Source organism: Drosophila persimilis, unplaced genomic scaffold, assembly GCF_003286085.1.
Source record: "Drosophila persimilis strain 14011-0111.01,24,50 unplaced genomic scaffold, DperRS2 tig00000002-arrow-pilon, whole genome shotgun sequence".
Taxonomy (NCBI): Eukaryota; Metazoa; Arthropoda; class Insecta; order Diptera; family Drosophilidae; genus Drosophila; species Drosophila persimilis.
In genome coordinates this window covers 22283626-22299416 of record NW_020825289.1, presented here as the reverse complement: position 1 = coordinate 22299416, position 15791 = coordinate 22283626, and the positions used below count along the sequence as shown (strand labels likewise).

The following is a 15791-nucleotide window of genomic DNA, read 5'->3' as shown; positions in this document are numbered from 1 at the left end:
AATTTGTCAAGAATGTTAATGTTCTACTTGCATGAACAACATACAGTGTTACTGGTTCTTTGCAGGAGTGAACATAGCCACGACCTTTATGTGTATGATAATGGCATCTGTTCAAGTTCACAAATACAATACCTAAACCCAGAAGGATAAAAGGATGCATAAACGAAGTGAGATTTTTTTGGTGCTTCCAATGCGGATTATTGTGCTCCTTAAACAGACCAAATTTACGTCGAATTCATATCTTCCTTCAGCAATCCTACAATGTTCTAATCCTTCCATTCTCGTTTTGTTCATTTCAATAGTCGACAGGCGATTTTATTGTTCAAGAAGCGTTTCGCATTAGTGTAAGCTTACATACAACATAGAAACTCGAAAACTTTCTAAAGGTTCGTATAGATTGTTACTACAAAAGGGTCACGGGGAATGGAATTAGTTGCATTATCAACAACATTCTAAGATTTAACATAAGTACACGTACTTAGATTATAAATAATTTACAGTGTTTTTGCGGTGATCTGTGACCGCGTTCTGGCCCTCTGGCTTACTGGCCGCCGGCACGCTGCACATTGTCGAATGGGACCAAAACGCCTGGAGGACCGCCAAAGCGGCTCGAATGGCTGGTGGAGTCTGGCTGTTGCGTCTGCTGTGGCTGCTGGAAGGGTCTTGGCTCGGCCTGAACAGAGAGAACACCGTTGGGTGCACCGAAGCCGCCGGTGTAGCGACCAGGGTTGACAGTAGGACGAGCCCTGTTGGCCTTGAGTGTGTTACTGAATTCGTGCTGGTTTCCGGCCACGTAGGTGCCAGCACTGCTGTCCGGACTGTTGGCTGCTCCGGGATTGGTGTTGGCGCCGGAGCCGGAGCCGGAAGTGCCTTGGGCCTGGGGCCGCAGCAAACCCGCTGGGGCGCCAAATCCTCCTGTGTACTTGCCCGTGTTGCTGGGGGGCGTCGATGTGTCTGATGGAAGATTACATCAGATGGTGGTCTCCCGGGGGTATTGATGGCGTACTCACCTTTGCGCTGTGCACTGATCGGGGTGCTGATCACTTTTCCCTCGTCGCTCTTCGTGTACTCCACCTTCTTGGTGACGCCCTCAGTGGAGCTGCCGGCATTGAAGGGCGGGAACTGGTCCTCGGTGACGGCCTTAGGCGCCTGGTTCTGGACGGCGGACTGAATGCCTTGGGGATCAGAGCGTGCTGCAAAATTGGTGATAGAGTTTGTACTAGGATTTTGTGGGACGGAGCTGCTCGTGCTGCTGGAGGCGAAGGACGAGGTGGAGTCATCGCTGGGCTTGTCAGCTGGCGGCACCAGTACCAGCGGCGGCTGTGGGCTCTCATTGGTGCTGCTGAGACTGCTGTCGATGCCCTGGGCGGTGCCTGGAAGCGGAAGCGAGACTATGGATGGAAAAGCGGAGGAGACGGAGGCCGCAGCTGGGGCTGCTCTGGTCGGGATTGGTGTTGGTGTTGGTGGGATGGTCGGGGAGCGTGATGCTGCTGGCTCAAAGCCCTGGGGCCGAAAGTCAATTGGCTTACTACCTCCCGCCGGCTGCGTCAAAGCTGCCTCCTTGAAGTTGTCCGGATTGTAGGGCACTCCTGGTCCCACGTCCGGATAGTCAAAGTCCCGCAGCCAGGCCGGCACCGTTGACGAATCAAATGGGCTGTTGTCCTCCGCTGTCATGGGCGTGGTTGCCGTTCCCGTTGCCCCTTTCAGGAGATCTGTGATGTGAGTGGTTGTGATCAGTTTCGTTTTCTGTGTTTTTGTTGTGTGCTGTGGTTGGGTGCTGTGCGTTGTTGTATGGGTATGGGTATGGGCCTTGGTGGTACTAGTTGTGGTGCTCGGCGTCGTATGCAATGGCGCAGGCTCAGCCGTCGGTGGCGGCGTCAACTGAATGTTGTTGAGCTCCACGAACGGCTCGTACGGCGGCTCCAGATCGTCGGCCAGCGTGTGGTTGTACTCGTCATTGTCCTTGGGCACGATAAAGGTGACGGCCACGTCAAGGTCCGGATCGGTGACTTCCTGCAGCCAGGGGGGCAGCGTGTACGCGTACTCCTCGTTGTTGTCCAGTCTGTAGAAGGTGGACGGATCCAAGGGGGTGGTGCTGCGGGGCGTTGGCTGCACTGTCGTCGTTCTTCTGGTCGTTGTGAATATTCTTGGTGTCGTTGTTCTCCTAGTTGTGCTGGTTGTTGTTGTAGTTGTTGCTTTTGTTGTTGTTGTCGTCATTGGGGGCTGAGTAGTGCTCGTACTCCGCGGCCTTGGCGTCGACGTCGTGCTTCTGGTGGTGCTATAGTGCGCCGTTCCGCGATGGCGATTGGGGAATCTACCACCCGCATTGCTCGGCGTCGTGCTGCCCACATGTGCATTGGTTCCATGAGCCTCCGGTCCATCCCGCTGCAGCGGCACCACCGACACCTGGCCCTGCGTCTGTTGGTGCGGCACAGGGGCCGCCGGCATCAGGGCATCGCCGCTGCTCAGACTCAGGCGAATGTTGTGACTGGCAGGATCCTCCACTCCCAGCACGTACCGCGTCGGCTGTTGCTCGGTGATTATCAGTGGCTCCAAGGTCGGGGCAGGGGCGGTGACAGGGTCTGTGAGATGCGGCGGCAACAGGTCCCAGGCGATGACACTCAGGGGCGCTGTATTCGGTGCCGGAGTCCATGGCACTGGGCCGCCAATGTCCGGATCCTGATGCTGCAACTCTCGGATATACTCGGGCAGTGTTCCACTGGCCACCAGCGGCTCCTGGACGCTCTCCTCTTGCTGCTGCTGGATCGGCACCAGCTGGGCCTGTTCCACCTCCACATCTGTGGTGACAGTCGTCGTGCTGGGGGATGGGCTATGCTTTGGTGGTGTTAGTGATGTGGCTGGTATTGGTGCTGGTGCGGATGCAGATGCAGATACGGATGCGGATACGGATGCTGGGGCTCGTGCGAATGAGTTCTGATCGGTGCTCGTGTCCAGGCCCACTGCGATGGCATCTAGTTGGGAAGGATTCGTATTTGAGTATTTCACATCTAACAGAGGTCTGGATCCTGGATTTGGATTCGAAGACAGTGAGGAAGGCGGAGAGGACGGGTACGAGGGGTAAGGACAGAGATTGAGACTGGGACTGGGACTGCGACTGGTTGGGGATGCTGTACTAATCTGTGTAATGATTGAGTTGGGGCCAAAGGGATTCAGCCGGAGCAGGGTAAAAGTGGGCGGGGAATGACGGGGACTGGGCGGGGCAATGGCATATTGAGTGGAAGTGGAGTTGGAACTGGCTTTGCTGTGGGTTTCAGGTGAATCGCGCTTAAAGAGCTTCCCCGCAATTTCATTTGTGGTTTCTGGGGTTAGTGCTTCTACATGAGTGGTGCTAATTGTGGGTGTGGGTGAGCGGGTGCTAGTGCGGGTGCTAGTACTTGTGAGTGGTGCAACCAAGGCATTTGTGTCTGTTGTGTCTGTTGGTGTTTGCGGTACACCGTTCGCGGCAGTCCCTGCTGCACCGCTGGTCGCTGCTGCTCGCGTTGGACTGGCCGTCGCTCTGGCTGCAGCCTCAGCTGCCTCTCTTGCTGTTGCTGTTCCTGTTGTCAACTCACCAATGTGGGGCGGGAGCAGATCATCCGCCGGCTGTCGGATATCCGTGATGCCGGACGCATAGGTAGGTATCTCGAACTGGAGTCCCTGGGCGCTGACTACCTTGCGCCCGTCGGGCGTGTCGATGGGACGCAGACCCGCGATCGGATTGCCGTAACTGTCGACGGACCTCTGGCCGCCCACTCCGGCCACATTGAATGCCTCCGCCGTCTGCGCCAGTGGCGGCTGCAGCTCTAAGGCGAATGGCGAGGGCCGTACATCTGCGGGAGAAGGGAGGGTGGGTTGGTTGCTGGTTTCAGTGGCTTGCAAAACCTCTTCAGAGAGTTGAAAGGTGTTAGAAGCAGATGCAGAAGCAGAAGAGTACAGAGTATCGAGACGAGGACGATGAAGTAGCTGATGGGGTAGATGGTGGGGTTTCTGGGTGACAGATGAGTCAGCCGCGGGAGGCTTTTGAGCAATTTTCCTGCCACTTGCCACTTGCCGCTTGCCTCCTCCTCTTGCCTCTTGCCGCTGATTGATTGACATTGACTAAGATGGGCCATACATTTGGATGGATAGATGTCTCTCCTCTGGATGGGTGATTCTGTTGTGACTATTGTGACTGTTGTGTGGTGCTGTGGTGCTGTTGCTGTAAAGGTGCTTTGCCATGCAATGTGGCTTCTGTTAGTTACACAAAGGTCTGCCACCAAATAAAATTCAATTTTAAAAGTTAGTCACTGACTACGATTGCTTGTTCATGTGTGTGTGTGTGGAAGGTGTGGATGCTGTGTGAGTTTGTGTGGTTGTGTGGGTGGGACAGGTGTTCAACTGCATGGCATGCAAGCAAAATGGCCACCAAGTTCGTTGCCTAAGTCTTTTGTTTTCGCCTCCAATTGTTGGTCCAGTTAGGGCACAGTTACAGTGCGTTTCATAGTCCAGTATACGATAAAGCTGCCATAGAAAGGAGGTGCCTAACAGTAGGGGGAAAGCCCGCAGCTGTAGGAAAAACCTATCAATTATCTGCTGAGAAATCAGAACCCACCGCTATCACAGGTGCACGAAACGCACTGTACCCTCCCGCCTTTCAATTAGCGTATGATGTTTTCATTGTTCCTACCCCTGGGACTGTGGGAAGCCGTGTGACAGGGGCCCGGAACAGGCGGGACAATTCAATGGCCAAATTAATTGTGAATCATCGACGACCCTCCCGACAGACAGTATATTCGTTATGTGTTGGAGACTGTGTTAGAGTCGGCGGTTCTGTGCGGTGCGCTCGTGCCGTGTGCGAATAATTAATAACAATTTACTTGGAGGCTTGCACAGTTCTCCATTCTCAGCCAAGTGGCGATTTGATCTGCGATTGCTCAGATTTGTGATCCCTGCCTCGATTGCTCGATTCCTGTTTACATCGGAATAACTGAATAATATTTTAATAAGTCACTTCCCCTCTACAGCTCACTCTCTCTTGCTGTGGGGGAATTCTGGAAATGCGGTTTCTGCTCGGAAACTCGTCTGTGACTAAGCCTCAAACTGAATGCCAGATCATGATGGGCGTTCCATTCATTCGATTTGCTTAGTCTTTGGCTTTGGCTAGTTAGTTCCGGCTACTAAGCATATGTATGTGCATATTATTTATTTTATATACACATACTCGTATAATGCGGTTGTTATTTGCATTCGAGATGGGTTCGGTTCGGCTCTATCTGGATTCCCATTCGGGGCTGGAAACCCTGAACTTTCCTTTCATTCTGAACCCATCGCATACTCGTACTCATAAATATGAATGCCTGTGAGCGATCAGATGAAGATACAAGCATCCACCATTACTCATTATGGCACAAAGTGTTTTTGGGTAATTGAAATTCCCTCACAGCCAGCCACCACACTTCCGCCTGAGACCAGGCCTCAAGTTCAGGCCAATTAATTTTGCTTGTCTCCATCTCCAGCGACAGCCAACACCATCTTTATCTGCCTCTCCGCTAATATGTTTATTCAATTTAATTTTAATTGATTGACAGCTTCACGACATCTGCACCCCCACAAGCCCCAAGCACAATGCAATGGGATTTCTTGGGGCAGCTTGAAAATACTTGTATTTTTCACTTGCCAATTGTACAGTTTTGTCTGCCGCCTGCCTGATTGTCTCTCGTTTTGTTTCATTATTATTTTTTTTTTTTGGTTGTATTTTGTTTTTTGACAAGTTTTTATGTTTAGTCAACCTTCAGCAGAAATAAAAAATCAGCAAAAAAAATTGTAATGGATTTTGATTAATCTTCGTTTTGTATCATCCTCTCGGAGGGCCTTGAGTTATCGACTTATTGAGCTCCCAGCCCCCACACACTTGACGCGAAACTCAACGCGAAAAATGTTTCAAAAGTCATAAAAATCCCAAGAAACAAAAGCCAGCGTGTAAATAATACCTTGTTTTTAAATCAAATCAGATGCAAAGCTCGTATTTATTGCACTTGAAATGATTGCCTCGATCGGATCGGATGGATATGGGGTAAATTATTGCGAAAAGGAAACCAGATCGCATGGAAATGTCAGGGGGGAAGAAAACTGAGACTCTCCCATAAATACATAAATATTTATTGGAATAAAGCGAACGTTCTAGACGGGTGTCGGGTGCTCTTTTGAAGAATTTGAAAAAGTATCTACTTGCCTGTGGCAATCGATTGCAAAACGAAATGTGATTTTCTATGACGAAATCAAGTTACTGCCGTCTCTACTCGCGGTATACTCGGTATATCTTCATCTGTATCTATAACTGGTTGATATCCCATTGTGTTTTAATTACGATAAGCTCAAGTCGAGCCATTAATCATAAAAAGCGAAAATAAAGCACGATTCCCAATTGAGACCCCATAGGAGTCGCCAGGTCGTGCGAATTTGCTAATTATCACGTACGGGACCATTCATTACGATAAGTCCATTGATTGCCGAAAATTCGAAATCTGAAACCGACAAATCTGGTGTGAACAACCATAGAAATCCATTAAAGAAATACTCCGAGCATTAGATAATGCCTAAAGATACATATGTATATGGTTGCGGTGTCTGTGTCGATTTCGGTTTCGGTCTTATTATTATCCAATTAAGCGGAATAGTTGCCAGCCATATCCCTTTATAACTATTCCAACCTGTCCTGATCTATCTGTCACAAAAGCTTCTTCGTTTAGCTTGAAGCTTCCCATTTGTGGCCCCATGACCTAAAAAAAGCCCCATCAACAGCGGATTGAAGCTGAAGGTGGTGTAAACAACTCTGTTAACAAATCGTCTTCTCGAAAGCGTCGCTAAATTTATAGACCTCTGCTCTGCTGGGCCTGGGACCAGACCCCTACTCAGGGTGGTTGGAGAATGGGAAGCACAGCTCGTCCCAGAGGTCGCATGCCCCTCCACCGAGCCTTGTCCCTGCCTGAAGCCTAAGATGGAGACGAAGTCGAGAAGGAGGAGGAGGAAGATCGACAACGATTCAGGGGAAGAGCCTTGCCAGTCACGTTATCTGTCGCTTGGTGTCGCTTGCATAACATCGGCTGCCGCTGCTGCTGGCTGTTGCTGCTGATGTTTCTGTAGCTTTATTTTTCTTGGGTACACAGCCATCAGCATCAGCTCTGCTCGAATTTCAGTTTGGGAACTCGATGCCGCCGTCTGTTTGTTTTTGCAGCGGCTACTTGACTTCGCTTGGGTCCGGATCGTAATGATCTGCGCCTAATTTACTCGAGCCCCCAAACAGTTTGTTTATCAAATAAAAACAGATTAAACTGCAGTAGCAGCATTTCCAAAGTATTTGAGGTTGAGGGAAGGCAAGGTGCAGGTGGATGTGGATTTCTCCCGGCTAGGACTCTTATCCGCCCCTCAATGTGGGTCATGAGCATGAATGAAGGTCGTTTGCGAGGTGAGTATAAGTGCTTTCTGTTGTAGAATGTGATTTCGGTGAGAGTTGGAGCTAAGGTCTAAGAGCAACACAAAGTGGTAGGGGGGTGGGGTAGTGGGGGTGGGTGGTAGTGGTAGGGTAGGGTAAACAACACATAAAATTAGTAACACTTGGAGGTCGAAGGAAGCTTGGATATTGGGCGTAAACCATTCATGCCCTATCCAAGCTTCTTTCGATTACAGATTGCAGTAAACACACATACATATATAACATTAGATATTCAAAACTGTTAGGCATGCGCATGCGTAGACGTAAAGAAGACAAAAAGCGAAACAGATGCGCAAGAGAGAAAGAGATATTAATTCCAAGAGCGAACATCGGATTCGCATAATCGTGCAAATTGAAGCGATGCCGATAACGCAATCGAAACGTTATACGATAGTGCTATGGTTTTCTGCTATATTTTTGTTTCTATTTTTATACCAGGCCTTCCAATGGCTGCGTGGACGCTGAGGAGCAGCAGCATCAGCGTAGCGGTAATGCTGGCAGAGCTATCACCGCCGCACTGTGGTCTTTTCATTTTGATTTGCATTTTCGTGGGTAGGGTAGGAATTACAGTTGCTCGCCGTTGTATTTTTTTGTTTGTTATTTGTTGTCTTTGTCACGCAATTAACAATTTAGAATTGGGCATTGCCCAAATACAGAGTCGAAATCCGCGAGCGAGTTCGAATAATTATTGCGTAGGAGCAGAATAACAATGATCGGAGCCGCGGCGATGACAAAATCGAAGGCAACGCAAGCGAGCCGGCGGCGGCGTGTGCACAACACCGTATTGCCAAATACAAATAATATGTAATATTCCAGCCTCTTCTCCAGCCTATTATTCACATCAAATTCAATCAAACTGCGACACGATATCACGAATCCCCAAGACGCGCGTCCGACGACGATGCAACTAGCAGCTACGAGGAGTCTATCGGGAGATTGAGTTTCAGATTGAGAGGGAGAGTGCGAGAGAGAGCGAATGGAGAGGATTTAACAGGTGGCGCGGTGGTGCGATCGAGCGAGACACGTCCGCAGCTCACGAGTTCTGCGGTTTCAATAAACTTGGCAGCGCTTGGAGCTTGAAGCTTGACTTGGAGCATGGCTCTGCTTCTGGCTGTGACTGTGGCGCTGGCGCTGGCTCTGGCGTTGGCAGCGGCAGCAGCATCAGCTTCCAGGTAAGCCAGGGAAATACTGGAACACTAACTGTTTTGTTTACTGATTGACTCTGTCCAGTCTTTTGCATTCCCCTTCAAGAGGGTAAGGTACGCTTCGTAAAAATCGTAATTACATTTAGTTGCCATTAGAGCATCATCGAATCGCATTTCCATTGCCTGCTGCAACTGGAAAGCAGTGTAAGCTAATTGATGTAATTGTTGTCTTTCTACACTCACACACGCTGACGTATTGCCAATGACGTTTAAGGTCAGCCACTGCGCACCGCCCCATCTGATCTGATCCGATGCACAGCCCATTCCCACATCCAACATTCAGCTAACAGCCGCTTAACATTCCAGCCGACCATTTCCAAACCAAACGAGCAAAACCAAACGACTCTCAGACAGATAGAAATTTAGCATAAACAGAAAAAAGGGTAGCTTTTTGGCCGAAGATTAGCATACCCTCAAACTATATCGACAGAAATCTCAGGCAGAAAAAATTCGAACATTGAGGATCTACTTTTCGTGGAAACAGACTGGATGTCTCTACCATTACCGTCCCCTAGAAGGGTATTACAACAGAAAAAACACACGCAGTCAAAATGCAAATTGAAAACGAATGTGTTTGGCTTTGTTTTATTTTTAGTTGACAGGTTTGGCTTGATTTTTGTCAAATATTATGCTAACAATGCATAATTTATGCGAACCATTTATCACAGATCCGACAGATCCTGTTCTCAGAGTGACTGTCGTCAGAGTCAGTCTTTAAAAACAACGTTGACAGAAACATTGACATTCGAAGCCCGAAGCCTGCGAAGTCTTCTGGGGCGAGTCGGGCTGCATTGAAATTTTGGCTGGATCCAGTCAGAGCCAGACCCCGACCAGGCCAGACGTTGAGTTGATAGATCAATGAAGATGCGTTCATCAGTGCGGAGTCAGTGATCGATGAACTTTTGTCATTTAAGCCCGTTCCAGCGATTAACACGATCATTGATTAGATCATCGGCATGTGGAGGCGAACTTGTACGATGTGCCGTCAGTATTGTAAAGAATGTTTCTGCAGGTCCGGTCATATAGATAACGATCATCCTTGAATGATAAACCCATCCACTATCCAACGTCTATGGTATTCAGTAAATAATGCGCTAATTACCCTGAAATCCTATTGAAAAGCCCGACCGTAACCATACCTTTGTGATGTCTCTGGAATGTAATTATGTTTTGGCCCAAGCAAAACCTATCAAACGAAATTATGTCAGCTTATTGGTTCCGCATTTGAGCATATTACCGGCATTTGCCTTTGGACGATCAAAGAGTCAGCTTCCTACCGCCTTATGATGGGTCGTCACCTCGGTCTCGGGCGTAGTACAATGGCGCTGGTCTTGCTATATTATGTACAGGGGATACAAAGAGTTGGGGGGTTAGTAGTACACGTACTCGTAGTAGACGTACCCCTCCTTTAGAGCGGCCATGTGTCAGTATCTGTGATGTCAATGATTGCTTGTTTAGCTTTGGCATCATCATCGGGAATCATTGCTATTATTACTGCTACAATTACAGCAAAGATATTGCCAAATGGGCCGTATCCCGCCCAATGCCCAACAGTAGCTTTGGGCTTTTGTTGGTTGCGGCGCGGCGCCCGCCGCCCGACAATAAATCAAAACGCTTAGAGACGGACAAAGGGGCCGGGAACTGAGACAAAGCCCATCAATGGTCTCCCGACCCGGGACTCAGCGGCGTCAAAGAAGTAATCAAAATTGTATTACGAAAACAAACGTTTTTATAAATTTCGTTTCGTTTCGTTTCTTTGGCCCAAAACAATGGAAATGAACGGTAGGGCCAGGTCTGGCTCTGGTACGAGTATAGCTCTGGTAGCATTAGGAGCAGCCCTCTGTCTCTGCGAAAACTGCAAAGTCAGCGACAACACCAGCAAAGCTTAAAAAGCATTCAAGCTATATATTATTTACTTTAATAGAGTCTCTCCCTCCGTTGGGAAATGACACCCAGAGTGGGGTCTGCGCCTGCGCCTGCGCGACCCCAAAACCGAAACCGAAGCGAACCGAGCTACCCTTTCACCTGGGATTGGGTTTTATTAATTGTTTATAATTATTAATTTCACACCGAATCCGATTAACAGTCGCGACTCAGGCCCCAAGTCGGACTTCCGCTAGCTGTTTTCGTGCGAGGATGCTCTATCTTTTTTGGGGGGGAAAACTTAAAAGGTTAACACATCGCGTAATCACTGTTTGCCAAATTGTTTATGTTGTTTACGATTTCGCAACCAGTTTCGTATTAATAAAATTCAATATAATGCAATTGTCGAACGCATCCCACATGGAAAACGTTTTCGAAAACAAAAACACCAAAAACATCATCACACTGGAACACTCGAAAAGTTGATGGAAACCGCCGACCAGTTTGCATTCGGCATTTTGAGTGCTGAACCAGTTGACGGCGGCTGCTTCGGGCCACGAGACAGAGAGATACTACCACAACGGCGCATCTTTTTTATTGCAAAAATATTGAAAAATGCAACAACATACAAGCATACATACATATATACTCGTACATATGTATGTACATTAGCTCTTGTTGGTCACAGCGACCGCGACCTTAACACAAATTTCGATTTTGGTTTTATTTAAAGCAGGGGGTGGGGTGCATCGGGTTTTTCTTGTCTCATGGGAGGCGCTGGATGGGACTGGACTTGTCTTTCATAAATAAATCTGAAAACTTGGGAATTACTGCAAAAATGCTAGTTGAGTCATTCCCTGCATAGAATACGATTGCGAGTAAGCAAGATATGACGGTTCATTGAAACCCAAAGCGAAACCGAAAAAAACTCAGAGAAACAAATAAACACATTAATAATTTGTCTTTTGGGACAGACTTTTTTTGTTGGCCATTTGCGTAGGGTATTTTTTCGCCATAATCGAGCGTTCACACACATAAGCTCTCTGATGGGGCCGGGCCGTGACTGAAGAAAGTCAAGAATAACCAGATCGGGTTCGAGAAGATTAGCTGGAATCGGTAGAAACAGACATATCGTAGATACATTTGATTGGCTTGAAAAACATTTGGTTGCCATCTGAACTGCAAACAAGATGGATAGACATTTATTTGTAAATTCAAATAGAGCCGTTACCACCTAGCGGAGACGTCACACATTGGAGCTCACACAGCTCGTCATTCGCTGACATGTGTCGACCTGCAGCCCTAGGTGGAATCAGCTGTTTTCACACTGGCGGTTCCATGGGGCTCCATGGTAATTACATAAAGATGTAGTTACCATGTAAAGAAATTAATTTAGTGGACATTGTTTAAACTTATTTGTAAATTCACGACTGGATGGCAACAAGTGTAGGGTACTGGTTACAAATATTACAATCAAATATTATTACAAAATCAAAAACAAAAATTCTTTTGTACTAAACTTGCTTAAGCCAAAAAAAGCTAAATTAAATTTGAAAAAAGTTAGATTTCAAGCTATAAGCATTTTAATTATTTTTCAAGCTATTTGGTTTTAAAATAAGCCAAATCTCCTTAAAAAAAGCTAAAATGGCAACAGTGGTGATAACCCAAAACAAAAGATAGAGCTTTACGGATCAATCAGCTCCCAATAAAAGCCAGTATTTAGAATAGGCCAGTCAAGTAGAAAATGGATTCACTAATCGGATAAAATTATGTGGGCATGGCAAATTGTTTTATCTAGCTAATAATATTCGACGGAATAACAAAATTGAACAATAGGAACGACTATCCTCTTTCGTTTTGGTTTGTTTGACCATTTTCGCTAAAACCTCTTTATATGCAAAATGCAATAAAACCAAGTATTAAAAATAAACCAGTTAATTAGAAAATAGATTCACTAATCGGATAAAATTATGTGGGCATGGCTAAATGTTCTATATAGCAAGTAATATTCCACGGAATATCAAACACGAGGAATATGTAAAATAGAACTTGAATTTGTGAGTATAATTACGGTATATTTTTCAAATAAGACGGTATATTTTGGTATATTTCTGAGGGTCGGACCGTATATCTTATGGATAAGGTCCAAAACAAAACAAAACAAAACAAAGAGCTTTACGGACCAATGAGCTCCCTGTTTCGTAGCCTCAACAATAGTTTTTCGTCGAAGCGCGAAAATGTCGTGAAGGGAGCGCTGATAAACACTTTGAACGAGAATGCCCGCGAGATCGAGTTTGAGGTCAAGCAGAAGGGATTGGGTAAGTTCTGGGTGCACTCTATGAATCATTGCTAATGTAGGAGGAGGGGACGTCCCACATTTCAGAGGTTGTGGGGCTGTGCGAGCAGACCAGTGCCCTGTGCACCACCTTGGAGGCGGTGTTCCTGCATGGCCTGAAGGACTCGTTCCTTTGGGCCACCTTCAATGTGATTGCGGGCGATGTGGAGCGACGGCCAGATCCCAGCTTCTGGTCCCCCTGCATGGTGTTCATGCACAAGCAGGTGATCGAGCAGATCCAGGGTCTGAGTCAGATCACCTCGGAGATTGGCCAGTGTCGCGCCTGGGTGCGCCAATCCCTCAACGAATCGGTGTTCTCGTCGTACCTTAACGTCATGCGGAAGAATAGCTCTGCCATGTCGCACTACTACAAGCGACACGCTCTGGCCAAGGATGCCGATGGCCTGGAGACGGCTTCCAAGATTATGGAGAGTCTCGAGGCCTACGTCCAGTTCGACTTGCCGGTTAACTCGAGCCTGTTAAACCACTGGCCGGACTACTCTTTGCAGCTATCGGATCTGTGGACGCCTGCCCTTAAATCATGTCCGGTATGCACTGGTCCATAATCTAGTTCATTGTATGGTTGACTATTTTGAATACTTCATTACAGATCAGCAGTGGAGTAGACATAGCCAGCTCCCTGGGCTCCGATATTGTGACCATACCCACCCCACAGCCTCTGCAGACCAATGAGCTCTTCTCGGAGTCCATTTCTAACAGCCCCTTCAGCCGGAGCGGCAACTTCGGAGTGCCGGACTTGAACCAGCGCGAGAACCTCGAACTTCTCATACAAAAGTTTGACGAAATGGACATCATAAACGAGGAACAGTCCCCGCCCGTAGCAACAGCAGAAACGAGTGAAGCTGGAGAGCCAGTGGCTCGTTCGGGGAGCAACCAGAGGTCCCGGAAGCGGTTCAAGCGTCATATAGAAGAGTCCTTCGCCGACCTGGCAGATGAAGAACTGACCAGTCTGCCCCATGGCAGCAATTCCCTGTCCAATCTCATGCAGACCTCCTGGTCCGGCGACCTGGATCTCTCGCCCACGGCCACCGAGCCGTCCGCATCGCGTCTCTTTCAGCGGTCCGTGAGCATGAGCAGCACGAGCAGCCTACGCTCTCCCACCACAGATCGCTGCAGCTACAACGCCCTGCTGCGGAAGCACGAGAACAACCGCGAAAGTGGAGCTGGTTGGTCGGAGATTTGGGAGAAGTTTCGGGCCAGTGCCTCCACTTTGAATGTGGCCCATGCTCAGCGGGAGAGCGAGCCCCCTGTGTCCGACGACCTGAGTGACTTGCAGTCCCTAGATGTAAGCAACATAGAGCCTAAAGCCAACAAACCTTACCGCCTTTCTCTCCGCAGACGAACTCCGAATTTGAGTTGCTCGCCTCGGACTTTGACATGGCGGAGCTGCAGCAGATGGTGGCCCAGCTCTGCCAACTGGCGCGGGAGCCTGGTCTGGATGCCCAGGGATTTCTGTGCAAGAGCTGTCAGCACCCTCTTGGAATAGGCTACACTAACTTTCAGTGAGTGGAACTAAGACGGGAGTTCCATCAATTGAAAAGTTCATCTATTACAGAGTCTGCGCCTTCAGCGGGAATTACTACTGCAACAGTTGCATGGATGTGGAGTCGCAGCTGATTCCTGCGCGCATTATTTACAATTGGGACTTTCGCAAGTACAGCGTCAGCAAGCGGGCGGCCACCTTCCTAGCCGAGTTTAGGTCGCAGCCATTTCTGGACATGCAGCTGCTAAATCCCAGCATTTACTTTGCCTCCGATGCAATGGCCGAACTCCAGTCGTTGCGCATTCGGCTCAACTTTATACGCGCATACCTTTACACGTGTGCGCCGACCAGCATTGAGCTCCTGCACAATTTCTTCTGCGGCCGGGAGTACCTTTACGAGCATATACACCAGTACTCGATAGCGGATCTGGGTCTGATTCAGCGGGGCGCGCTGTGCCAGCAGCTGCAGAAGGCTTTCAAGATGGGCGAGGCGCACGTACTTAAGTGTCGTCTGTGCCAGCTGAAGGGCTTCATCTGCGAGATATGCCAGAGTCCTAGGGTACTCTATCCCTTCCACATTAGCACCACATTTCGGGTATGCTAGTCGTCCCTTTCTTTTCGCCGACTGTTTTCATTGAATGCCTAATTTCAGTGTCTGGCCTGCGGTGCTGTATTTCATGCGGAGTGTCTTAACGAGCAGCAGCCATGTCCCAAGTGCGAGCGACGACGCAAGCGCGAGGATCAAGGCCTCCAAGAGGCCGTGCAAACCCTCAAGGAAAAGCATGAGACGGCCTAGGATAAAATCCGATAGTTTTGTTAACGAATAAGTTTGTAAAAGTGCGATATATTATTATGGCTAACCCCAAGAAAGGCTTTACTTTACCTTTAAACTAGATTTAAGTGCTTTACTGTTATGTTATGGCTTGTCTTGTCAGCATTTGCACACACTTTACTCAAATATCCACTATATACACATACATATATACTCGTTTATATAGTAGATATCGATTGACTTGCCGCGTTCGTTGCGTCAACTTTGGGCCAAGCCAATGACAAGTTCAAAGTTTGCTCAAAGTTTTCGGAATGATTTTGGAATTTATTTATCTGATAACTGCAATGATTCTGATTCGGATGCTGAATAAAACGTTATGTTAAATGCTGGTTAATACTTCTAGTGACATCATGTCTAACAACAATAATTGAATTCAATAATAATAATAGTAATAATAATATTTGTGTAGAGCAGTTCTCGTATTACATTCTATTCTGTATACATTCATACAGTATGTATGGCCAAAAAGATTTAACAAATGTTCACCAATTGCGGATAGATCTTAGATTAGATACTTGAGAGAGATTTTATCACACAAATCTGGGTATTACCACTAGTTTCATTAGACTCTAAAATGGTGA

At 47.8% G+C, this 15791-nt stretch overlaps 2 protein-coding genes across 2 annotated transcripts; one reads left to right on the top strand and one right to left on the bottom strand.

The window, feature by feature from the left end:
- Positions 1–293: 293 nt before the first annotated feature.
- LOC6601620 (mucin-5AC) lies at positions 294–8522 on the bottom strand. The gene is made up of 3 exons (XM_026985665.1): positions 7907–8522; positions 1011–3830; positions 294–954 (listed from the first exon to the last, which is right to left on the bottom strand). Exons 1-3 carry the CDS (start codon positions 8013–8015, stop codon positions 542–544), a joined length of 3342 nt encoding a protein of 1113 aa, XP_026841466.1. The 5' UTR covers positions 8016–8522; the 3' UTR covers positions 294–541.
- A 4189-nt stretch (positions 8523–12711) lies between these two features.
- LOC6601618 lies at positions 12712–15544 on the top strand. The gene is made up of 6 exons (XM_002026618.2): positions 12712–12857; positions 12923–13422; positions 13485–14180; positions 14234–14397; positions 14451–14973; positions 15031–15544. The coding sequence occupies exons 1-6, from the start codon at positions 12725–12727 to the stop codon at positions 15172–15174; spliced, it is 2160 nt and encodes a 719-aa protein (XP_002026654.2). The 5' UTR covers positions 12712–12724; the 3' UTR covers positions 15175–15544.
- The last annotated feature ends 247 nt before the right edge of the window (positions 15545–15791 follow it).

What these genes read in the sequence shown, in the direction of transcription:
- LOC6601620 (XM_026985665.1), bottom strand. Translation starts at nt 8,015, where the DNA reads ATGCAAATCAAAATGAAAAGACCACAGTGCGGCGGTGATAGCTCTGCC. An exon ending in CGCAGCCATTGGAAGGCCTG is followed by an intron (nt 3,831 to 7,906) that starts GTATAAAAATAG and finishes CTTCTCCCGCAG; the next exon opens with ATGTACGGCCCTCGCCATTC. An exon ending in GATCAGTGCACAGCGCAAAG is followed by an intron (nt 955 to 1,010) that starts GTGAGTACGCCA and finishes ATCTTCCATCAG; the next exon opens with ACACATCGACGCCCCCCAGC.
- LOC6601618 (XM_002026618.2), top strand. Translation starts at nt 12,725, where the DNA reads ATGAGCTCCCTGTTTCGTAGCCTCAACAATAGTTTTTCGTCGAAGCGC. An exon ending in CTGCCCTTAAATCATGTCCG is followed by an intron (nt 13,423 to 13,484) that starts GTATGCACTGGT and finishes ACTTCATTACAG; the next exon opens with ATCAGCAGTGGAGTAGACAT. An exon ending in ATAGGCTACACTAACTTTCA is followed by an intron (nt 14,398 to 14,450) that starts GTGAGTGGAACT and finishes CATCTATTACAG; the next exon opens with AGTCTGCGCCTTCAGCGGGA.